At 42.9% G+C, this 26,004-nt stretch overlaps 1 protein-coding gene across 1 annotated transcript in view; it reads right to left on the minus strand.

The window, feature by feature from the left end:
- frem2b (FRAS1 related extracellular matrix 2b) overlaps positions 1 to 26,004 on the minus strand; it is a 56,394-nt gene that overhangs the window by 2,502 nt on the left and 27,888 nt on the right. The window contains exons 4-22 of the mRNA XM_020088400.2: positions 21,947 to 22,177; positions 18,924 to 19,049; positions 17,858 to 18,109; positions 9,422 to 9,571; positions 8,357 to 8,566; positions 8,053 to 8,250; positions 7,778 to 7,942; positions 7,113 to 7,295; positions 6,898 to 7,028; positions 6,611 to 6,766; positions 5,761 to 6,064; positions 5,401 to 5,532; positions 4,577 to 4,908; positions 2,026 to 2,218; positions 1,830 to 1,934; positions 1,485 to 1,612; positions 1,273 to 1,407; positions 439 to 565; positions 56 to 243 (exon numbers count right to left, since the gene is read on the minus strand). Coding sequence (XP_019943959.2) covers positions 56 to 243; positions 439 to 565; positions 1,273 to 1,407; positions 1,485 to 1,612; positions 1,830 to 1,934; positions 2,026 to 2,218; positions 4,577 to 4,908; positions 5,401 to 5,532; positions 5,761 to 6,064; positions 6,611 to 6,766; positions 6,898 to 7,028; positions 7,113 to 7,295; positions 7,778 to 7,942; positions 8,053 to 8,250; positions 8,357 to 8,566; positions 9,422 to 9,571; positions 17,858 to 18,109; positions 18,924 to 19,049; positions 21,947 to 22,177 — 3,446 coding nt within the window. The remainder of the gene's footprint in view (positions 1 to 55; positions 244 to 438; positions 566 to 1,272; positions 1,408 to 1,484; positions 1,613 to 1,829; positions 1,935 to 2,025; positions 2,219 to 4,576; positions 4,909 to 5,400; positions 5,533 to 5,760; positions 6,065 to 6,610; positions 6,767 to 6,897; positions 7,029 to 7,112; positions 7,296 to 7,777; positions 7,943 to 8,052; positions 8,251 to 8,356; positions 8,567 to 9,421; positions 9,572 to 17,857; positions 18,110 to 18,923; positions 19,050 to 21,946; positions 22,178 to 26,004) is intronic.

Genomic DNA, 26,004 nt, shown 5'->3' on the forward strand with positions numbered 1-26,004 from the left:
TTGAGAAGACGCACAGCAAATGCAACGTAATAAGAGATATACTTCAGTTACTTACAATGATCTTGAATCTGTAGAGAATCGACGGAGCGTCAGCCAGACAGCCAAACTCAAAGTTGCTGGGGTTGTATTTAGGGACGTATCCATCAGCTCCGGTGCAGAGGAAAACTTTTTCTATGTTACAAATAAAAGAGTCGCCCAAGTTCTGCACTGGATCCACCATCACTCGGCTATAAACCGTATCTCCTGAGGGAAGAGAGACACAGCTCACATCCCCGAAAAACACATGTAACCAAATCATTTTTTTTTCTTTCAGGCTCAGTAGAATTGGAGTTCGGTATGATGATCTAATATGGCCACGCATTTCATCTCTTTCTTTTACGTAATCAGTAAACTTTTGAGGACAGTTGGCAATTTTCTGACTGCATGCTTGAGCTTTACCCTGTGAGAAGGCGGTGTCACTCTCCTGTCCAAAGCCCATGGAGCCGTCGGAGAGCCACAGCGAGCGTTTAGAGATTAAGATCATCTGCGTGTTCAGACTGAACTCGGCTGCCACGGGGTCGCTGACCTACGAACACGGAGATGACACAAAGACACACAAATCATCATCATCATCATCATCATCATTTAGACACAAAGCCAAGCGAGGTTAACTGTGTAGGGCACAAGGTGAAGAGAGCAGGGTCTGATCCCAGTCAACACACTGTTGGGATTTGTGTACAACATCTACTGTATGTCTGATTATTTCATCAATGTAAATATAAGGAGACATAAGACCTTGCTCACTTCAACTTATTTAACTGTGTGGAGAATACTTTGGATTATTTAACAGTTTGGGAAAAAATTAACAATACCTCGTTTTCAGTTTGATTAAATCCTGTTAAGATGAGAAGACTTTTACTTTTTAAGAAAATTTGGTTGAGATGAACCAGGAGGGAGTATTTCAACTGAGGTCAACGAATAGCAGAGGCAGGAAATTTAACTTTTATGATTTAACTTTCACAAAGAATAATTAAAAATAAGTAATTTCAAATGTACGGAATTTAAAGACGCAGTTTAGACCACAAGTAAAATTGGCTACATCCATAAATGTGGCTAAATTCCTAATTTCCATCAGTGCAATACAATAATGCGTTTGATTCGATAGCAGAGGCCCACATGTGTTTTGAAAATCATATTCTGTTTACATCGTGTTAGGCCTACACTGGTATGTGTTAACCTCCATTTCAGAGACTCGCCCCAAAGGATTCGCATCTTGAGACAAGTTGAAGTTACCTGCTGAAAGCGAATATCCAGGTCGAAGGTAAGAGGCTCTCTGGGGTTGCACACAGGGGGGATGGTGTACTCCAGGCTGGGAGGTGATGTACAGGGAACCAGCTTCACTGTGTATGTGCCGGAGTAGTCCCGCACCTGAGAGAGGAAATGATGGAGAGTTAAAAACAAAACAGATTCAACTTTTTAAAAAAAAACCCGAAATGTTTCCTCACAGCAAAATCCGAGATGAACGTCCACTGCTGAATGGGCTGGTTGTAGGTCGGCTCATTCCTCACGAGGCTGAGGTTAAAGGTCAAACCAGGGTGCTCCGGACACATGACCATGGAGGTGAGTGGAGAAGCTGATGGAAAAATACATCAATATAATCAACATACCCAAGTTATACTTCAAAACTTTAAAAAACGGCACAAATAACATACAAACATATTACTAAAAAAAACAAAAAAAATCCTCAGCTGGGCTATTGAAATATTCTCTACATATAAAAATGTTATATTTCAACTTTTATGCAAAACAAAATAGAAATAAATGCTATCAAGTAGTTTCATCATCAGTACCTGGGTGTGCAAACACAAAAAGGCCTCTGAACCGAGCCTCAGTGCGGAAGTTGACCACCAGTCGTCCATGGCCATTTATACGCATGCTGGTTGGGTAGAGGGCACCTACAAAGACACAGATTTAACTAATTCACAGTTGTTCATTTAATGGGAATTTTCAGAAATACTCCGTTTTAGGCTGCTGTTCGAGTCTTGCCTTGTAGTTCAGCCTCTGGTGGGCTACCGATACCATCCCTCCACAAGATGGCAGTGTCATACACAAACGTGAGCCTCAGCTCTGACTGTAAGTCAAAGTGCTGCCATCCACCTGCTCCCACAGGCGAGTGGAAGACGTAGGACACATGGAGGGGGACTCGTAAGGTCACGTAGGACTGGACCAGATTCAGCACCTGCAGTAAAAGAAAATCATATATCACAGTAAGATACATTAAACCTGAATTAAGTGCATATACAATATATCTGGAAATAGGGAACACTACTCTAATAAAACTACAACTACAGCTAATAAAACCAAGTTCTGTTCTGAATAGTGCCTAATTAAATACAAATTGAATGGACTGTGCTGTTCATACATTAGGGAACTTAAAGCACACTTCACCGGGAGATCAAGCCTGGAATGTTAACTTCAAGTCGGCATCATTAAGTTCACTTGATGGTCTGCAGATGTAAGATTTAACGTTTCCCTTAAAGTGCTCATGGGCTTGGACAATTACCGATGAAGTCATGCATTTTTAAAAATCCTTATACCTAAATCAATTCAAGTTTGCAAATACAGTGTGTCAAGTAGCAGTACGTGTGTCAGGGTATTTTGAATTGCTGTAAAAACCTTCCCTCTGTTGTGGAAAGGTTGTGAGCGGAGGGAGTGCTGCCTCTCTGGTATCTGCACTTTCCTCTGAACTGCGAGCTTTGCCTGCCTGCACTGGTCCTGCGTTCGCGTGGAGACCTGCCCCCCCCTCCGGGGGCCGCTACCTCAGGCAAATGATTAGCAGAGTGGCCTTCTGACACAACCTGCTGGTCCTTAATAGTTTCCTGTGGTCCCGTTAAGCTGGGCACTAAGCCCTGCACCGTGACACGGCCGCCGGCCCCCGGCCTGCATCGAGCTGCCTCTGCTCAGCGCCCTCCCCACCGATGACGACTCGGGTCATAGGGACAGATGAGCACCCAACCAGCAATGGATTTGTCTTCTGTCAATGTTTCTGTCTTACAGATCCTGACGTGGTAACTGTGGCTCAGTCTGTGCACCTTCATACTATCTCCGGCTCTGTGCAGCAGTAACCATAGCAATGACGTCTCCACACAGAGCTTGTACAAGAGGAATAACAACATGGACAAGAACAGCTTTCATTGCTAAATATGTGTTTTTTAGGGATTTTTGACACTGGGTTGTTTGTTCTATAATTTTTACTTTTATAAAATATCAGATTATCTATCTAATTAACCGTGAATTCTCTGTCTGTTGACAATTTGTTCATCTTATCGTCTTCACGCTCCGCATGTGTATTTATAAGGGGTCGAGGAAGTGCAGTGCTGAGGCGACCAGCACGATCATGACCACAGCGCGTTCACAACAACGGGCATGTTCCTGACAAAGGCAACAACAACTGATTCTCCAGTTCGGGTTCTTTGTAAGGGGGCACAGCTCATTGTGCAGCGGTGGTGTCTAACAGCTGAAACCAGCAGTCATACACTGCCAGCACAGCCGTGGGGTTCAGTATCTGGCCCAGGGACACTTCGTAATGCAGTGGAGGATCAGCTGGGGATCGAACCATTGACCCTCAGGTTTGTGGTTGACTCCTATCTCCTGAGGCACAGTTAAATCTGATCAGTGACACTAATCACCGAAGAAGTCAATGCTCATGATTATAGATTTACTTCCCTCACAGTTGAGGTAAAGTTTACTTTCAGCCGCCTGCTTACTTGTCCAGACACGTTCATCACTGTCACATGCAAGTTTCCATCATGTGGCTGCAGGCAACAAAGTGGGTAAAGCCTGTTTTCATCTTTGTTATTAAATTAACCTAAAGCCATGTAAAATGACAGAGTCCCATCAAAGCAATATAAATTCTTATATACCTTCAGAGGCAGAACATATTTGCCTGTGCTGTAGAGCTTTAATTAATAATGCTCAGTTTGCACCATGATGTGCCGCGTGCACTGTACTTTATCAACACTGCACCTTAATTAAATGCAAATAAACTAGCTGTGGGTTTCCAGGGTGAATGCAAATGTGGGGGGCTGTGAGGAATGTGTGCTGGGAAGACCAAGAGGGCTTTAAGATCTCCACATATAACAGCTGCTGCTGCTGCAGAGATTGTGCACTTAGCAAAACAAACAAACAGGGGTTTTTATGAGGCTGCTGGTTATTGACTTGCCACTTCGACAAGACAAATAAATGGTCCTGCCAGGAAGTGAAGGAAGCAGGGTGTCAGGTTAGTTATTGCTGCTGAGGTTAACATGGGTGTCGATTGATGATAATGGATGATTTCTCTGCAGGTTGGTATTTACTTAAGTTCTCTGAAGGAAAACCAAGAAGGTAAGCAGCGTTTCTAATATGGCTGTAAATGATTGATCGGGATTGAGAATCCAGGTGGATTTTTGGAATGAAAATGAGAGAGACTCTAGCTACTAAGTCCACATTCGTGTCCTTTAGTCAGGGAGGTTCAACAGCCTTATTGAACTGAATCCTTGCATCTAAAGATGAAAAGGGGGTCAGAGGTGAGCCGCAGCTCAAAGGTGGGGTCGCTTACCTGTCCATCAGTCCCAATGGTGCCTCCGCAGTCACTGAGCAGCTCGGACATGTCGTAGTAGCTGGTGAACTCCCACAAACAGGCCTCCAAGTTGAGGTTTCTGTAGAATCGCAGCGCGCTGGATCCCCTGAGGGAGCTGCTGAACTGGTACGGCGCCGTCTCGCCGATGACTTCTGGATTCTTGGTGGCGTCGGTGAGGAAGCCATGGCGAGTTTTGACCTCGGCGAAGTCCAGCAAATTAGAGCAGCGATGGTGGCCGACACGGGTTCCGTCAGGGCTCAGCGTGAGCTCGAAGTTAGAGAGGGGCCGGGTGGACACTATGGGCAACATACCTGAGGGAGGATAAGTACAAATCAGTGATGAAGTGGAAGCAGAGGAATGTTAAATTAAATGCGAAGACTTAGTAGATTAGTGACTAAAAAAGGCATTTGACTCCTTTCCCATAGCCAACTGAGGAATTTGCCTTTCTGTCTTGTTTTTCCCAACGTTCAACATCACAAATGTCTCAGAAGTAGCAAAACACAACACACATCTTTTAAACGATACAAAGAAAAAATTTGCTATTGCACGTTGTTCCCAAAACTTAAAAAACAATAAGTATACAAGCGTTCATGGCTATAATTGCACAGACGCCCGGAAGTTCAATGCATCTCATAATGTGGTGCTGGAAAAGGTGCAGCAGTGGATGCAGATTGTATTTGTTCCCATCGCAGACAAAAGCCAGATGTAAGTGGGTGTAAGTGAATTTCTTAACCAGTTGAAAAGGGGTAAGTGATATTTTGACAGATGAAAATGATTGTTAACACTCTTACGGCTGTTCTTACCATCGATGTGAGGCATGGTGACAGTTACTTTGATAAGGTTGGGATGCTCCATGTCTTCCCCTCCGGTGTACCGCAGCTTGGCAGAGAAGGGCTCGGCCCCCACTGTCCCTACAACACGAGGCTGACACATTCCTGCAACCACACCGAAAAGGAAAAAAAAAAAACATCAAGCAATCAAACACTTTGTTTCCATAAAAATTCCTCCACAGAAAATTCTTTTATCTTCCAGTTTTCTGTCAGAACAAAGACAGCGAGTACTGTGGCGGGAGGGCAAAACACAGCCAGCAGCTGCTTATCGTGTTGAAGCCCTTTCCATGAGTGAGACCAAACGTTTGAAGCAGCAGAATGAGCCACACTCACCCTCGTCTGGGCTGATGGACACTATGGTGCTGGGGAGTTCCAGACCTTCATCCCCGTTCGAGTTTACAGCCCTGGCAGCGCACTGGACCCTGGAACCGGCCTGGAAGTAGACTGAGTCCAAAGTGATGAGCTTAGAGGAGGTGAAGAAGGTATCAAAGTCAGCTTCCCGCATAGGGCTGGTGACGCCGTCGGGGCCGGTGGGGGCGCTAACGAGCCAACGATAGCGAGTCAGGGTGTTGTTGATATTCTCGCTCACACAGATGGAGCCTGTTTTGTCGTAGTCTGGGTATTTGGGATTACAGGCCTGGAAAAGGGAAAAGGAACGAAAGTTAGGAATGAACTGTATAATCATTGCCCCCTGGTTGGCTGCCTCTTCCATGTTGGTAGAATGGACATGGAACAAACTAAAGTACACGCAAAATCAGTCACTTTACTACTATGTATGCTCTCTTCATTGAAGTGCTTGATTTGATACACCCTTTGCTTGTAGTTATATCTTAATATATAGTTGCTTATTTTTTATATTTTGATATTTCCTTTAATAAATCTTTATAGCCCAATTAAATTTGAGGAAGACACTATTATAATTTTGTTGTGCTTGCCAACAATAAAGTTCTTGAATCTTAAAGGAGCTTTCTGTTATTATCGCTAGTTATTATCACAATGATTGATATTTGTTTAGATTTTTATTTGGTTTTAATTAGTTATCTAATGTTTTAGGGACAGGGGTAGAGTCATGATTGACAGCTGAGACTGACTCGTGACTGGCTGAGCACATGTCTTGGGCGGGTCCTCAATACTGCAGCTCCACCCCATCATCATTGTCCACCACCCGTGAGCTGGGACGTACCGTGACACATATGACCGGGTATCCGGCCACAGGCAGAGAGTCCCTGCTCCTGTCGATGTCATCGTAATGCAGCAGAGAAACGACTCTGGGCACAGAGGGGAAGGTGACATCCGCCATGCTGTTGCTCTCCTCAATATAGATTATTGCTTTGCTCATCTGTTGATTGACAGGACGAGGTGCAAGGATGTTAATGGGGAGCAAACTGCAGCCAGCTTGTAATGTGATCGTTAGCCAGGTAGTTACACACTTGGCAGTTAAATGAAATGCTAATTTGGTGTCACTTTCACCTTTGTCTCTGCCACCATGTTCTCATCCGGCTTCAGGTGAACGGTGAACGCCTCCCTCATTTCTCTGATACCGTCATATAAAACCTCCACCTCCACGTAGTGCTCAGTGTCGCCCTCCTTGAACACGATTTCTGCCGAGAAAGGTGATATGAAAAATTGTTTTTCCGGCAAACGTCACGTGGTTCCTGATAAAAGCGGCTGTCGGTGTGATTTACCCTCAGATATGGGATGGTAGTCCTCCCCAGAGGTAGCGGATCCATCCTTGGTGTGAACTCGGACCACGGAGACCTTGGATGTGTCTCCGACTCGAAGCACGGGGATCTTCACCAAGGAGATTTGCCCACTTTCCTTCGGCTCATTCACACTAAACTTTGTCTCTCCGAACCTAATGATCGACTCTGAGGAAGCAACAAACAGTTTTAATCATGCTTAAAACCTTGAAACATGTTAAACATCACAGTGACATATTAAATCCACTGTGGTAAAAGAAAAGCACCGGAGGGGTGATGCATAGTCCCATTGTAACAATGCCATCATAATGATATCATCATGATGTATTTTATACCATATCATGACAAGTAAATTTAAATAACTGTAGATTGTGCTGCTAATATTATTGGTTTGTAGGTTGGTGGGTATGATCAAATATTATTCGACCTATATAAGCTTGAGGTTATGAGATATCTCATAACATTTATTTTTTAAGTATGATGTCACTTTCTGACTTTGAGACATCTTAATGACATCATAGATTGTCTCTCTGGCTCTATTATTTACAGAGAAAGTGCAGTGGTGCATGCACGGCAAACTTCACAAGATTCAGAACAAGGTGGATTTAAACAGAAATATTGAAAAGAACAATGTGTAAGAAGAGACGTACTGTCTGCCTCGTCTGTAATCTTGATGAGCGTCTCATTCTGTCCTCCGACAGATGCTCCAAAAGGAGATTCGCTCTTGGGGCTTCCCAAAACAAGACGGAGCTCTTCTTCCTCCTCGTGTTCCGTGTCATCAACAAGCAACAGAACGCAAGGCTTTTCAATCTCTCCTAAAACAAATCAGTAACAGGAAGAGACAGTGATTGACTGCATGTGTCCTAAGTAGGTTTAACAAGCAAAGAAAATATAAATCATGTTTTGTTCGGCTTTGCCAAACCACCTGGTAGGAAGGTGATGATGGAAGCGTCTGTGTTGGGCCTCTCACTGAAGTCCATCATGACCTGGGCCGTGCCCTGTCTGCTGTAACAGCGCACTGTGGATCTGTAGCTGATGTCACCACTGCGGTACACGGTAGCTGAAATCTGCCCTGAGTCCTCATTGCCCACGTACACAGCATCACGGAACTGCACCTTTGGCACTAGAAACATTATTAAAGCCATAAATCAACATCAGAAATAGAGTGTAAACATCATATATCACCTCGGTCAACAGTCGCAATCGAGTGCGTTTTTGACTTCACTCACGGTCAGAAACAGAGTCGTTGATGAGGATGGTGGATTTGCTCGGCTCCCCGAGGACCCCGCTCATCGGCATCCGTAGAACCAGTTCAAACTTCTCCGGCCCCTCGAGCACCGGCTGGCCCAGGTCATCCAGGACGGTCACACGGAAAGTCTGCATGGTGACCCCCGGTGCAAAGTCCAGATTCCGGCTGATCCCCACATAATCTACACCAGCTGCTCAACAACACAAAATACTGCAGGTCAGGTTGTGTTTCAAAGAACAGATCAGCCCACAGGGAACAGTGGACACAGCACAAGCGTTCTGCAGCGCTCGATTCCAACAGCAGTCGTTACTTCATAATTCATTTGTGAATGTCAGGCAGCGAGTGAGATGAAACGATATTCCCTGCTTGCTGGCAAAAAGATGCTTTCTACCTCGTGGTCGATAGCCGTGAAGTTAGAATTTGTTGCGTGATTAAAGCTGCAAGAACCTGGATATCTCCCCGAGCGCAAACAGGTTATTCATTTGCCATTCTTTGAAGAGACTTTGGTATGAAGAGCTCACCCTTTCCCCAAAGGCTTTTTTCATGTACTTATGACCCAGTTATGTGTGTAAGTGTGGGCTTGCATTTCGAACATGCTGCATAAGATTAGATGATGCTTTTTTTTTTTTTCCAATTATAATGCAGGCGGCGAGCAAGAGATGGTATGAATCTGTGTAAAGGGGGAGAAGACAGCCTGAGGGCAAGAAATAATGGAGGCTGCAGGGAAGGTTTGAGTTAGCAACTGGTCTTAAGAGTCCAAAGCACTTACTGACATGCAGAACAATCCGTAATGCATTCCTAAATCCCTGTCCTCACTCAGACCACCATTATCTTCACAACACTGTGTCTATCCAAGGCCTGACAGAAAAGCTGCGATTTCGCCTCCTAGCCATAAAACAATGTTTACATTCCTCAGGTCATCCGCCCGACACCCAGCGTTAACATCTCCTCGGACTACTGACTGACAGGGTGACAACTGACGTCTATTGTTGAGCCTGGAGCCTGAACCACCTGTCAGAGAGAGATACCAAGCATGGACACGTACCCTCGGCCGAGACGGGCTCCGTCTTTCTGGAGTGCACGGTGACGGTACCAGCTTTGGACAGATCGGTCCCCGTCCTCCACACCTGCACCTCCACGAAGCCGTCGCTCTCATCCACGTGGTAGTCCGTGTTGCCAAAGTAGAAGACGGGAGCTGGGAAGAACAACAAGTGGAAAGAGTGAATAAGTGGATGTAATCCATAATCATCTTTTTCGGTGAATTCACACAGGACACTTGGATGCTCGCTGTAATAGCTGAGTTTAAATCAATAATAGCTGGCATACTGCAAGATTACCTCTGATTACAGGAGAAATTGGGGGAATGTAGCAGCAGGTAGTAATTGTAGCCCTTAAACAACACTTTCTAACTTCCTGGGATAATGTTTCGCGGGAGGGGGGGGGGGTGTTTACATCGGCGACTTACATACAAATATAAAAAAGCGACCTGCGAGGCAGAGCTGCGTCTCCTGGTGTTGTTGTGGATGAACGTGGAGGTGCTGACTGTGATAGTGATGGGTCTGAGCGGCAGACAGGAGGCCTGACAGGAGGTCTGGAGGATGTGGAGCTCAGTGTGCCAGTCCAGGCCTGCCTGACTGCAATTAGTGTTTCTATGAGGCGAGATTCCACTGCAGCCAAACTCACCCACTGTTATTCTGTTTAACCCCTTCAGAACACGTCACCTCACCACAGCGAACAACACGCTGCTTGTGAAATGGCTGCTTAAGGGCTTGGACCTCCGTTTGCACTCTGCAGGGAATCGCTCATAGTCCATTAGAGCAATGCAGGAAAAAAACTAAAAATGAGCAGCAACAAGGCTGAAAACAAAACAAGCAGTTTTTATTTACAAAAATGTTCTCATTCTCCTAATTGATCGTATACATCATTGTTACGACGAACAGGAACAAGCAACTACTGAGTAGTAAAAATCTGCAACTGTGACCAAATTATGAATAAATTAAGTAAATAGCGACAGCCATGGGAAGAGTTGTGGTTTCCGTGACAACAGAACTCGGCACCTTCAGAACAGCACTTAGCTGTTTCTCATCACACAGTGTGAAGCACGAGAAAAAAAGAGAGAGTGGGGATGTTGAACTGAGCGATAAATGAATTCCACAAAAACAAATACATAAAGTAACTGTGATGATGTTATTTAATAAAACAAGAGCAGGAGAAAAATGTCATCAGCGCTGCCAGGTACAATAACTGATCAGGGAAAAAGAGTTTCTTATTTTGCATGATATAATTACTCTTCCTTGTAGCATGATATTGCATGTTTTAATAAAGACTGCTTTGACAGAAAGCATATTATTATATCATATTGTATATCAGCAAAGTCAGACAAGATCGGAGAAGGAAACAGACTTGTTGGGGTAAGCTTTGAGTTTTTGTGGTTCCCAGAGCAGCCGTCGCTGCTTTGAAATAATGTTACTCTAAGGTGCAAGCAAAGGACAGAAAACTTTTATGCTTTAATCTGCCCTGAAAGCAGAGCCAGGACAATGAGTGCTGCATCAAGAGGTTTGCAGCTGCCAGAATTTCTCTCCACCGACGAACCACACAAAGATGGTTTTGGCTGCCTGCACAGGGTCCCAGCAGAAGCAGTAATCAGATCTACTAGCTTGAGGTTGGCAGCCAGGAACCCGGGCCCTGTTGTACTAGTCCAGTAATCAGATAAGGTCTGTGCAGCAGACAAACGGTGAACTTCAAAGTGCTATGGCCCATTAACTGAAAGGTAAACCACTGTCTCCTGGGTTCTGGCTGCCCGGCCGCAGCAGCCTCCCCAGCCACAAAGCACATCTTAGGTTTCCTGAATGCAAACGGAGATGATCCAGATTTAGACTTGGCTATTATGTAAAACAATATAAGGTGAATTAACCCTTATTTATAAAAATGTGGATTGCCTCTTTACTACCAGCTTCCATTTACATGTAAAATCTCTGAATATTAAAAGTGATATTAAAAGTAAAGTAAGGAAATATTGATTTTTAAAGAAGCACTGATTTCTCCTTCTGGGAAATAAAAAATGCATCACATTAGTCATTAAAAAAACAACCATATGTATAGTTATGCATAAACAACAAAGGCAAAAAGTCTTTACTGTTGCATATATGTGAAAGTAAGATATAAGTATAGGCACAAGAAGAGACATAGGCGTCCCTGAGGGAACTGTTACACTCCCACTGACTGCTTGATTTCACTTGAACTTAGCATGACATTCCCACAGTGCGAAGTGGCTTCTCCAATGAGATTCAGCCGAGCCCTTGCAAATGCTCCGGCGCCCTCTGTGTGCTCAACTCATTTCTCTCCAGCAGCAGAAGCCCGGCTCCATATTCATCACAGCGTAATCTCCAACTTTAACCAACTAAGACTGTGAGACACTTGAATTTGCAGAGCAGGGACTGAATGGAGAGCATTAAGACTGAGGATTAAAGTCTGCCCCTCTTGGCTTTGGACACCTGTTTATATCAGAATGAGCGTGAATACAGGTGAAACATAATGACAGGGTTAGCCAGGTTATACTGCACACGCATGTGACCCGCCCCTCTTTAAAACTGGCTCATAATCATACCTTCAGAACTGGAACGAAATTTACAGGGAACTGACACAAGACTATAAATGCGCAAGTCGAGTCCTGCTGTACAAGAATCCTCATGTCCCACGGCCCCAACCAAAACATCTTCCCGGATGCAAGAGTCAATATCAAACAGCAATTACCTCTGCAAGAAAGAACAAGTTTCTCCAAATGCATCGCAGGCAAAAGCCAAAGCTCTGTGAGGATGTGGCCGTTTATGTGCAGATGGTCTGCCGCTGGGAAAATAGCAGGTATAGAGAGAAGAGCAGCTGTCCGTGCATGTCAAACGTCATGACAGCAGCAGCTCTGTACTACAGCTAGCTATATTATGCATTATATGAACATATACTACAAGTAGTCATATGTCGAAACACTGTGACGGCCAGTTGGAGTTTTTGAGGTTATTCTGGGAATGTGTCCTCATACATTTTGACCGACCCTCACTTTCTGTCACATTTAAGATTTAAGAGATACGTTTTAGTTTGAAGGTCATGGTTAGAATGGGTTTATGTTTATTGTTTGGTTTCTATCACCTTCTATGTAAGGTGCCTTGAGATAATGTTTATTATGATTTGGTGCTATACAAATTGAATTATATATGGGTTTGAGGTTAGCCGTTTACTGTCTTTTAAAGCTGAGCTGCTGCAAGAATAAAAAGCTCATCATAATTCATGGCTCTGGTGTCAAAAGAAAAACTGGAGAATCACATTTTTATTCAATTGTAGGCTAGAATAGAAGAATTTAAATGTTTTATTAGCAATATAACGCAACCTTTTCCACAGTTTCCCACAGATTACTAGATTCTTACCTCCTCTTGTTGTTTACCATTTCCTTTTTCCTTGTGCCTTTACTTGGTATTTGAACCGTTTGACTCCTGTTTATCTTTTTTTACTGAATTTTTCACGTCTACTTTAGTTGTTTCTTGATTTATCAACATCTACGTTAGAGAGTCTGCACATCCCCACTGTGCCTCACGTGATAACATTTCAAGATTAATCTTGAAACTCCATTGTGTCACTACTTTGGTTGCCTCCACCAAGGGCCAGCAGTCCCCTTCAATTCAATCAAGCTGCACCAAATTGCAGATTAGTCTCATAAATATGCCTGATTTTCTTTTAATCAGGATCCATAAATTGTTCTGTGAAAAAGTCATATCTTGCAACGTTACAGATGGGCTAAGAAAGAACTAATTACATTTTGGCGTAGCTCTGAACAAAGGGAGAGATCCGTGCCAAAATTTAATGGGTTCATTCTTGGCCCATGTCTCAAGTTTTGTGGAAATCCACTGTGTAGATTTTGCGTGATCTTGATGATAAACAAACAAACAAACAATTAGGGTTAAAATAGGACCTCCTTGGTAATGAACCACATGAGCACAAAGCAGGCGACAGACAATCAACCTGACGCGTGTCGTCCTGGTTGTTTACCCTTGCCAGGTTTTTGCAGAGTTGTGTCGGAGTCAGAGCCTGTTACCATGCAATGGTTCACACCATCCCCACCGAGATCCTTTCTCTGCTGAACAGACAACCTGAACAACCAGCAGGGCTCCACAGTGCAGCGAGCAGACAACGATCCCTAACCACCTTCGCACCCGTGTAGACTGATAATGCGTTTGCTGCAGGGCCTGGTCGAGCTCAAAGCACAGCAGCTGAGACTGTTTCCTGCCCCTTTATGCTCTCGGGCGACGTGTCGGTAACAGATTCTTTACTTGTTTTCACAATACAGCGATTGCATCTTGTGAGGTGATATCACAGTTTTTGAGACGACAGAAATGTGTTATCATTCAAAGACTCATATTTGAGTCTGTCTGAGAAGCCATGTCACAGCTGCCAATAGATCCCTTAACCACACTGGACCTTTGATATCTCATGAATTATACTTAGATCTGAGTATTCCTGCAAAAAGTATGACAACAAAACTTCTTTGGCAATATTGAGTTTACAAACATTTTGTCCACATCCTCTTATGTCTTCATCAATAGAAGCGTAGTCATTAGATTACACTTCTACAGATCAATACAGGAGATTAACAACTGCATTCAAAGTCCAAATAAATGGCAAAGGAATCTTTTTTCTGAGAGAATGAATGCCCTGTGGACCCGAATGTGTCACATCGATTGCCAACAAATTTCCTGCACAGGCATAAACATCAGCTCCCATGCCGTGCAGAAGTCTGGTGGTTTTCATTGCGAACAAAGTTAATTTTAACTGCGCTCTTTATCTGTGGTTGAAGGTGCGTTAATTAGTGAAGTTGAAAGAAGTTTGTCGGCAGACAGAAGAAAAAACACGCCTCCTCTTCCATGGCACAGGTCGTCACACCTGATTACTACTTCAGGAACATTCTTAATTTAGAATTACGTAAATAACAATGATTACAATCAGAACGTTGACAGAAAGAACGAGCTGCAACTCCCAGTGCACTTATGTGGTTTCTTCCTCCTTTCTTCTGTTTGTGCCACTGTGATACATTAGTGCCCTGTGGCTTCTAATTTCATCATATTGTGCTGCCGTGGTTTGCTGGTTACAAAAGAAGATGTCTACCTGATGCATTTCGGCTTGTATTAGTAATGTGTCTTTCTAAAATGAACTTACAGGAGCTTGTCCCATGTACAGGACGCACTGGATGGCTACTGCTACAAGAGCAATGACTCCCTCCCACATATAGTGGAGTGGAGTCGGGGACAGAAGTGAGAATTACTTACCTAAATGTAATACCCAGCAAGAATAGGTGCACTGAAAGGGGAAATGAATCTAATGCTGCCTTTCTGCTCTTCCAGACAGGAGATTGGTCTTGCTCTGCTTGCCTCAGAGCTATTTACAATTTATTTCACCTTCAGTGCTCAAGTCATTTCATTATCACCTCCTTCAGGGGGAATATGAAGGTTTGACACTACCTTATTTCTCCCCACTCTTCGTGTCCCATTAATTCAGCGGATGGCAGCAACCTAAACACCTCCAGCACCAAAATCCAAATTATACTACGGAGGTGCTGCTGCACAAACTTTGCATGTTTTGTGCTTGCAATGCACGTGTGAGTATGTCTGTGTATGTACAGGCAATCAATCTGATGTCAGGCACTTATGTCTTTATAATAAGCAGCCAACTTGTCAGACAATAGCTGCAGGCACAGTTTCTCTCCATGTCACACTTAACAGCGAGAATCAGAATTTGAGAAAAACAATGAAAAAAACCACAGTGAGGATGTTTCCAGACAAGGCGGCTGTGTTCTGGTCCTTACACCCGGTGCAACCTTGTGAGTCTGCCGCTTACTGAAAACCGATATGCTTAAGAAGATTTTGATTGACACGCAGCCATGCTAACAAAGACAGAGGCAAAGAAAACATGATTACAGATAAAGCATGAATAACCTAGGCACAGACTGCAAACACTGGTTGTCAATCTGATGCACTGAGCCTCCTTTTCTCCTGTTTCTGTGTGATAATACACTAAGGACCTCTAATGTAGACGAAGGCCTGCCGGGAAGTTTTAAATCTTTGAAGAAAAAAAAACATTTTCTTGGTGTATTTTAAAATTAATTGACTTTTTCAAAGCGGCAGGCACAGTTTACAATAACTGAGATACGACAGCACACTGGCTGTGTAAAGCAGGGGCAATCATAAAATTAGCGTTTGCCTTTAATGCACTAACATGAAAATCCTGTTAATTGCTTGAAGGAAACTGTGTCCAACAAGAACACAGTTCGTCCTTCAACTATTAATGCTTTGCCTTTGTCTTTCTGAAACTACTCGCAATGCAAACATCTTCTTCTGTGTGATATTTAAGTGCTTCATTAGTCCTTGTTTCTCAAACATATTCACCTAATCTTAAATTTAGGCTGTATCCAAACTAATACCGTTTTATTTTAAATCAGTGCTTTAAAACTAAAACGATCTCTGTTGACACACGTGTTTTGGCCCCATATCAGTAATAATCCCTCTTAATATTGAAAACTCATGTCAGTGTAAACAGGAAGCTGTAGTTAGTAGGTTAGTTACAGAAAATAATATGAACGAGAAACAACAATGGCGAAAAATAAGAGCAGGGATTTTTTTTCGAGGGGGAACTGTGACTGACGGTGAGTGTTAGCAATGTTTCGCCTTCGTCGTTGGCAGTTGTGTCATGACTAAGGAGAACCAACCAGGAAGCAAATGTGTTTGCGTCATCATTTCCAAAAACATGTGATGAACTACGCATCCCTGGAGTTTTCAAACTAAAATGCAGTAGCGTGAATGTACCCTTAGATGATTAGTGACTGTGTATGACTGAGACACAGATTAATCAATAATCTGTAGCTCTCTGGCAGAGACAACACATGCATGACTTGTTACAGCCCCTGTTTGAATAGCTGCAGTGGTAAAACACTTATATGTGAACCATGAGGCCACGAGGACTGACTGCTGCTATGCATCCTATTAAAAAGTGTGTGTCTCAACAGCTGCTGCAGAGCTCGGCGGTGTGGAGTAAACACCCAGGAGCATGAGGTCAAAAGGCCCTGAGCTCACACTCATGCTACACTGGACGCTGCTACACAAAAAAAACATTCCATCCACGTAACCTCCTCCAACTCCGCATCAGGTCAAAGTGTGTCTGACTCGAGTCCCAAATAACCTGTTGCACAGACGGAAAACCCCTGCTGCAGGAGCCTCCGGCACAAGAGCTCTTTAGCCATTAACCTGCAGCACATGGACATGAACTTGATCAAGTTCAAAAAACTAAAGACTGAGTATTTCCGTGCTGCTTAAACACCTAGAATGTTCATTCACTCGTGATTATTTCAGAAGCTATCATGCTGAGAGAAAATGGCACCGAACAGCAAGACTAACGTCACTACACCCAAAACAACACATTTCATTTCAGCTTAGATTGTTATCAGCCAGCTGAAAGAGCACTGCACTGCGTTACTGATGTTTTCTATCGATTTTGCAATGTTTCTCAAAGCAGGTGCAGCACAAACAGAAGGGAGGGGTCTCCTACATCAGGAAATTAAGTCATTTGAGCAGTTCGAGAAGATTAAAGTAAAAGCCAATGAAGTTCATTTAGTTCAGCTACGTGCAAACGACTCATTTTCCCATAAATCAACATTTTCCGACTGCTTGAAATAGATACCAGGATGCTAAATTGAATACCGGATCTTCATCCCAGTTATCTACTTCCAATGCGTTTCGGTTCAATAAAAGAAAATAAAGGAACATTTCCACTATCAGTTTTTACAGGTCCAGTGACGCCTGCTTGCGATCACACAGTCTCGACTTCACAGCGGTGCTTCCGGAGATAGTCAGCGCGATAGGGAACTGAGGAATGGCCGTCAGGTGTTGAGGAACAAAGAGGCCTCTGGAAAATATGGGAGACTATCAGCCCTCCAGTCTGAGCCTGCAGATATGAGATAAAGGCTTTGCCTCCGGGAAGGAGGCTCACACACTCAGATGCTTTCTCCCTGAGACATTGGTAGACAAGCACAAACACACACCGCACAAAAAATAATTCAAACACACAGTTGAGATGCACACCGTCTGTTTTCCGTCTGTCTGCCCACCTGTCTGTACCTGTTTCTGCGTGCATTTATGCAGCTGAAGATACCGCCTGCACCAAAATTTCTCAAGATTCATTTTCAGCTACAGTCAGAGGGCTTATCCATCACATATATTAAATAAGAGCTCGCACAAAAACTGCAACACCTCATACTAAATCAGATAAAAACCCAGGAATTAAATTCATGCTGCCTTTTCTTGACGTTTTATTCAGAACCGAATGAAGAATTAGAATAGCAAAAAGTGATTTACTACTCAAAGCATTCTAGCTTCTTGTACCTGCACAGACCATTTCACACATCGTCTCTCAGGTTGCACTTAGGACAGGTGAAAAGTCCACCTACCGTCGTCTGCATCAGGGATGATTGTAATTGTGGCTTCGGGAAACTCGGAGCCCAGACGTCCACTCATTGGCATGCTGAGGGTGACGAGGAAGCTCTCCTCTTCTTCATACAGGGAGTCGTCGATGATCACCACCCGGCAGGATTTCTCCACCTCGCCTTTGTCAAAACGCAGGATGCTGTGATGGTCCTCAGGCCTGGAGATGTAATCCGAGTAGGAGAGCACTGTGGCTGGGACGGTGCCCGTGGCGGAAACTGAGTGAACAGAAAACAGAATAACATAAAGATGAATATATAATAGACACAAATTCATATCAGTCCTATAGATATATCAGACTTTCAAGAACCATGAGTTATTTACTGGGAAACTGGTAAAAAAGAAAAATATATGTTTCTTGCAATGTTTAAAGACAAAATTCCTAGATCTGCCCATTTGTCTAAATCCACTCCAAAATATGTAATTTGTTCTCTCTTGGCCCTTCCACAACGTTTCATGGAAATATGTTAGTAGTTTTGGTGTAATTCAGCTGAAAAACCAACAGATCAACGGAAGGGAGCAAGAACATAATGTCCTTGGCCAGGAGGTAAAAATCTACACATCTACATTTCCCTGATATTTATTTTCACGAATGTTTACATGAATTACTACTCTAGATGATTTGCCTGGAAATAATTTTCGTCATCTGATCACTGAATAACCTTTCTTTAATGTACATATACATGTGAACAACCTCTGTTCTTTTTCAAATCTGCTTTAAGAAAAGAGCGACCTTCACTTCCTGCTGCATTTCATCATCTATAGAAACATTTCATCCCACATGGATCTCAATCAGGTCGCTTTCCTTGCACTTCCATTTTTCAAGGTGATATCCTGTGAAAATCAAGTCAGCAAAGAAACCAGCTTATGGTTGCTTTTATCTCATATCTGACGAATCCATCCACTCGCCCTGCTTCTACCTCCGATGTGCAAGAACCCTTTTAAACACTGTGCAGTGCAAACAAGCACAAAAGCCATTGGTTGTGCTTCCTGCACCTGGCTGACATTTTTCCCTCTTTGTTCCGGTGTTACCTTGCTGAGTGTAGCAGATGACCATGAGCTCCTGACTGACATCCCCACTCCTGCGCACCGGGACCAGCAGCTCGCCAATGTCCTCCTCTATGTTGTAAACTGCCGAGGGTATGAACACTGTTGATTCTGTGGGCGAGAAAAATCAAACATCCACACATGAGATCATGATTGTGATATGAGGTGCTATGTTATCAGAGCTGTGTTCCTTATTGTTGAAGCTTATCTGACTTATACGAAGAGAACTGCCTGTGTAAGCAAACGGTAAGATTGGAGATGAAGGAACGGGAAAAGCGTCAGAACATCAAACCATGTGTGACATTACTTACATCAAAAACCTCTAATGCACTGGTTTGCAGTACAGCTCCGCAGATGGTGCCTCCATCACGTTTTATCAAAACCCACTGTCTGCTGTTTAGTTGTCTGCAGCAAATATTGCAGCTTACAGTCAGCTTATACAGCCTGACCCACGGAGACAGTTATTGACCTGATCGACCTCTTTTCAGGGATAAAGCTGTCAGGAATCGTTTTAAAGGAGGCGTTTTCAATTCAAATTCAGAGACGTCTCAGGCAGAGAAACCTTCCTGGAGGTAATAGTGTTATGATTCAGTGCAATATATATTGAAATATTACATATATCAACAACTGTGTGTTGTCAACCACTGACTGCCAATTGAAAGAAAATACAATACAACAGTATTTTTACTGTATTTATTGTCAGTTTTCACACTGAACTGGACAGATTTTAAATAAGCACTCTAATAAAAATAATAATCCGCTTTTCTCACGGAAAGTCAAAAATAAATAAACACAACAAAAAGGTTTTTTTAATGTGAATAACGAATACAATTGTAAATTAAGTTTTTCTTCGTCTCTTCATCCTCCGGAGCAGCAGGCAGAGGCAGGAAGTGACGTATTAACTCCACTGCAGAGATCACCTGATTTTCTGGACACTGGTCCCGGCTCTTATTGCCACAATCTCTCTTGACACATGTGTCTTCACCTCTTTTTTCAGTGGGAGTTGTGTTCTTCATCTTTGTGCCTGTCGCACATAAGAAGCGCCATCAACCTCCCCCCTCGCTTGCTGTGAACCCAGCGACGATCTCGTGCTGTTTTCACACATGGACTTCTGCATTTCTACAGACATAATACTGGTAGATAGATAGGAAGTAGAAAGTCTGCAGAGACTGTGGAGCAACTCACGCAGACGTTTGCATTTACACATTGCTTGTTGGGAGAATGAAGTCGAGTCTGACCGTCTTAATTAAAACGTATCTTCTCTTTTTGCCATGTGAAGTTGCTTCTGTCTGACTCACAGAATTCACAGATATGATTGGTTGAATGGCGTCAATCGGTCTGGGAGTCTAGTTCCTGGTCTGCCAATTAGTGACCTCTGCTCCAAGGAATAAAGGCAAGTAATGAGAACAAATTTGTGTCACACAGTTTCATTTAAGAAGCCTATTGTTAGTTTCCAGCATTAATTGCGGGAATGGAAAAAAAAAGGTGTTCTATTTGCAAGCAGAAACACGTTGAAGCATTTTGTCTTTTTTACTGAGCGGGTTTACTGGCAGCTCTCCGTCTCTTTGTCTCCCTCTCTCACTCTGAGCTCTGTGTAACGTTCAGAAAGGGAATGAGGTCTCGCAGCATTTCAGCCATGAAATCCACAGAGCTCAGACAGAGGCCTTGTATCCTCCTCACTGAGCATCAGGGCCGCCCACATTAAAAAGGTGCTGGTGAGTCACAAGAAAATGACCTGCACCTTTTCATCCCAAGGACCATGCAGACAATTACAAAGGATGATGTGGCCGCTCTTCATTTCTTGTTTCCAACAGCCACTTATGTTTGTCTCAAATTGTTTATTTTTCACAGTGTCCTGGTGGCAGCCCTCGGGCTATATTTTTCTGCTCTCGGTGAAAAGTGAAAAAGAAGGAAAAGATTTTAAAAAATTCAAGCCGTCAGCATTTGTTTGACCTTGAGAGGCCAAAATGCATGAAAACCATAAACAGCACGATGACACGGCGCAGACATATGGCTGTAGGAGTTCGAGGCGTGAGAGACGGAAATAGGATTTAACATCTTGCAGAGAGATAGCTGCCAGTTTTGTTGATTGCCCTCCAGAGACTGATGTTTTGTGAAACAAAGCTGCAACTTACCATGTTAATCAGGATAAATTGTTGACAGCAAATTCATACTTTTCACCCAATGAAGCCCGATGGGATGAGGATAAGAAGCATCTCCTTTCTTCTATTATTCAGCTCTGTATCTCAGCTCTATCACTCCTTTCACAAACACATTTTAAGCGATGCTTCGTCCGTATTTGCATAATAATCATTTCCCATGCAAAGGAGGTCATCTCCATCCTTTTGACCTTGTTTATCTATTTTCTCGGCCAGAAAACACTGCAAATAAAGAGCTTGTTCCTCTTTACTTTTGATGTAGCAATTTTCATAATCAACGTGGGTTCTCTGTGTTCTTAGTTGCTCTCAGTCTTCATGTGAATTGATATTGTACTTAAAATATTGTCTGCTCTCCCCTCTCATATCTGTCTTGCTGAAAAGCATTTCCCCAGTCAATGCTGAAAACATGAATACAGCTGAAATGAAAGTTTGAAGGCTTCCTGGACCTTAACTGAGATCTCTGCTGTGAGAAGAAGATTTTCCTTTAGATACTGTATACTACCCATCATCCTCTCCCTGAAAAGGCATTGCCTTCTTTCCATTTATTGATTTTTCATGTTCTAACCCACAGAGAAAGGGCATGCACTGTGTTATTTCACTGAAAATGTCCTGTTGTCAAACTCTATTATAGCTCTAAAACCCAAGTGTGTTGCATTGTTAAGTAACACACCCCCCCCCCAAAAAAAGCAAAAAAACAAACAAAATGCAAGGTATACATTGCAGTATTTGCTTTATGGTTAACCTACAAGAAAATATATATTATCAGTAAAACTTACCATTATTCCAATTTGAAATAGTATAATCGCAAGTCAACATTTGAAATAATCTTGATTAATCTCTATAACTCACCATCATCAGGGTCCAGGATCTCTACAGTGGCAGCCTCTGGGAATTCCAGGGCCGCCATCACCGGCTCAGAGAGAAGGATCTGAAAGGTCTCGGACACTTCATATTCGCTGTCTGACAGGATGCGGACCCTCCAGGTGGCCGTGGTCTGACCGGGGTTGAACTGAACCTGTTTTTGAGACTTCCCCCTGAAATCTTTGTCCTTTTCTGCAGTACCATCCTTTGTGCCAATACCTAATGGACATGGACAAAAATCAGTTGTTAGTAAAGTAAAGACAAATCTGCAAAACCCAATTAATACTCAAGCTTCACCTTTGTCCTTTTGGCACCAGCAATCTCTAATGTTACACATTTGTTTTTCTATTCTCTGTAACCATGAATTGAGAGAGTTGTATGATACTGTCAATTTGGTGGGCGGGTCTTAAAGAGACAGGAGCTAAAACCAGCTGTAAACCTTTTCTAGTAATAACCCAAATTAAAATCTCCTTAACGTCTCCTTTAAACTACATTTCATCAGGAAAATCCACTCACTAGTTGGTCTAACTCGTCAATATCAGCCATCTTTTGGGATTTAGTTTCCCACCCCCAGTGTTCGAAGCGACCATGGTGGGAATAAAGCCAATTATCCCTCATGTCAGCCTGGTTTCTGTAGAAGTGGATAGAGGGTGACTTGTGTTGTCTGACCTTCAGCATGTGAGCTGTTTGATGGAGCTTACAGCCACTATAGCAGTGATACTGGCAGGATTCCTGGTGAGAGGGAGCACTGAAGCCAGTGAAATGTCACAAAGCCTCTCCATTGTTTTTGCTAACTGGTCACACAACACACAGCAGGGGGTCTGGCAGTAGATATAAAGAACATGGCTACACACCCCACGTCAATCCAGCAGGCTGCCACAAATAAAAAACAAGGAATTAAGCGATAAATTGGAGCAGTGGCGTAACGGAACTTTTTTTTTTCACAACTGAAGGAGAAACACAAAGAAGAGAAAAACTGAAATAACATATCAGGACAACCCACAATATCTTCAAAAGACCTCAGATTGAGAAATGCATGAGTTTCAGTTTTTAAGAAAATTGCCTTTCTATTCTTTGATGGGAATAAAAAGTGGTCTTTGATATGCAAGCATAGGCAGGAGGAAAATGCCCCTGCACATATGTGCTGAGATAAAATGGTCAAGCTCAATGGAGCTTGGAAAATCAGCGGTCTTCAAAGAGCTGCTCAGTGAGGATGATTTTTTCCCAACTCTGTCTCCTGCACAGAGCTGGGTTGGGATTGGATGGCTCGGATCACAGGAGCAACTCTGAGGCATTGTGGCAGGTGCGCTCTTTGTAGCATCCGAACAGGTGCCATCTGCACTGACCGGTGAAGCAGTATTCCACCAGTGGGCCCCTGTGTTCCCTCAGGCTGGGCTTGGGAAAGAGGAGCTTTATCCCAGGTCTTCGTGAGAAGCCACTGGCCTGGGATCAGTCATGATCTCGTTGGAGCATTGAGGCAGATGGGTGGCTTGAATTGTTGGTGCTGCTCTGGTGGCCTATTTATTCCTGATAATCAAAATGTTTATTTTGGTTTTCAAAGCCTCATTGCAGGAGGGGAAGAGGGAAACTCAAAATAATCACTGTAGCAAAGTACTTAGGGATTCAAAACTTAGTGAGACAAGGTATCGGTTATTAGTTTTGTTCATCCAAAAGGATATTTTTGAAGAATGTCTGATAATGATTCTAACTTTCTTTTTCGGGACCTTCTCGAAAACAATAGAATACATCTCAATGGTGTATGACAATACATTTCTTATAACTAAAACCAAAGTTAATAATCAAAGCATCCATTGAGTAAAAGTCTAACGTCAAAGCCTCACTCCAGTTAGATTCGAGTTAGGGGTTCGATTTCTGAAGATTTCAATATATGTGTGTGATTCACAAAAAAAAAAGGCAAAAGACAGACAAACGGCAAATTAAGAATCTGTTGCCTCACAGCAAACAGGTTCAAGAAGGCAAGAAGGTTCCGGGGTCGAATTCCAATTTGGCCTGGGTCTTTCTCCTCGTTTTTGCATGAGTTTGCTCCCACAGTCCAAAGACCCAGAGATTGGTGGTTAGGTTAATTGGAGACTCTAGTGTGAATGGTTGTATGTCTCTGTATATCGGCCCTGTGATACACTAGTGACCTTTTCAGGGTGTACCTGGCCTCTCGCCCCATTGTCAGATCGGCTTCAGCCCCCACCCTGTGACCCTCAGAGAATAAGTGGTGTAGATGATGGACGAATGGAAATTATAAAAAGAGACCTTAATGGGATGGCACAACAAAAACTGTTTTCTGTTCAATCTGCCAATGTTTTTCTTGGCTAGACATAAAAAAGAAGAAATATTTCCATTGCGAGAACAGAGCATTGCATGATCAAATCATTTCAGCCAGAGTGCATAAACATGTATTTGCTTACTGTAAAAAGAAATGGACAATATAAAAGATTCCACCTATTTGGCATTTAAAGAAACTTTATCGCTATGTTACTTTGAGGACATTGTCAAAGCAAAATGTTCCTGCCTTGGAAAAAAAGCCAAATTACACTTTTCTTTGTGAGGTTTCCACCATGGAGAAGCACATCCCCCTCCCTCATCCATTATCACCCCCTCACCCCTTCATGCTGCCTCAATGGTAAGAAAACCACTCTGAGGAAACAGCTATCGTTTGGACTCGAAAGCATGCAACAGCGATTTTGGACATTATGAAAAAGCCAGGCAGATTTTCTTTCTGGGCATTGAACCTCAAGTCCAAGTTCAAAGTGGTGCTCCTCTAATTTATAATGCAACCATTAATAAAATAGTAGCAATGCTGCAGAAAATCAAACCAGGAAATAATTATTGGAAAGATATACTGTTTTCTTGTTTAATATTAATTCGCAGAGGGAAAATACTTTTTTTTCTACTTCTGTTGTTCTTGCACTTCAACATAAACAACTAAATAAAAGTGTATTATTTATTTCACAGTTGTCTACTTCTCACTCTTATCTTCAGCCATACCTGCCTGCAGAGCAATAGATGATGATCTGCCTCTGAATGTGTATTTCTTTTTTCACTGGGTAGATTGACTGTGCCGTGTGAGGCACTATAAAGGTCAGCAAAATCTGCATATCGCCTCGGAGATATTTCATTAGCCCAATGCCCTGGGGCATATAAAGTTAGAGAGGACAGTACAGTAAATATTCTAGGGGATTTGACCTTTGAAAATGCTCCATTTTAATCACACATCATCTACATAGACTGAATAAATGAAAGCACTAAAAAAGGCCATTTATACCAGTAGTAAAAATTCCTTCCACTCATAAATGGTTCGCTAGTTTTTTTAACAGTACGAACAGGTATTGTTCATTTAGTTCCAGCCAGTAAATTGCCTCAGCTAACATTTGGAGTGGCGTCTTTCTGTGGCCACCAACCTCAGGCGACCTTTCTCTTGCGCACACGGATTCCCCTGAGGGATCGTCTGCTATTGTGCAACTGGAATGTAAATAATGGCCGAGAGGAGAGAGGTGAAAGGTCACGATCTGTGTCACCCTAAACGGTGTCTGGGCCAGCCTTAGAATTGTGCCGAAAAAAAAAAGAGTGTGGTGCATGTCATGTCTGTGTGGCTCGTCTATCAATATGTCTGCCTCAGGCACCGAGTTAAAAAAGATAGGAAAGAATTCAAAACAATATCTCCTGAGGAGAAGTGTGTGTTTCATGCTCTTTGTTTCTTTATCTGTCTGAATGTCAGCTATGAGGACGATTGAAAAGAATCGACAGAGTCACTCAAGTGTGGTGTTAACTTTGTCTGTGAGAACAAAGTTTACGGGACAACAAATTACAACAGAAACATATTAACATTGGTCCATATCCGCATTTTTTCATTGCAAAAGCTTTGTAGGGCAAGTTACCACTTATCTACTCTGTTTAACTTTAACCCACAAGCAACAACATTAGATCATCATGAAGGTCCCACTTGGACTCCTCACCCTCTCTTGGCATGTTCAAAGTTAGTTTTCATAGAATATCTCCTTTCTTTTTAATTTGGCCATTGATTATTGCCATTT

The sequence above is a fragment of the Paralichthys olivaceus genome, chromosome 11, assembly GCF_024713975.1.
Source record: "Paralichthys olivaceus isolate ysfri-2021 chromosome 11, ASM2471397v2, whole genome shotgun sequence".
Taxonomy (NCBI): Eukaryota; Metazoa; Chordata; class Actinopteri; order Pleuronectiformes; family Paralichthyidae; genus Paralichthys; species Paralichthys olivaceus.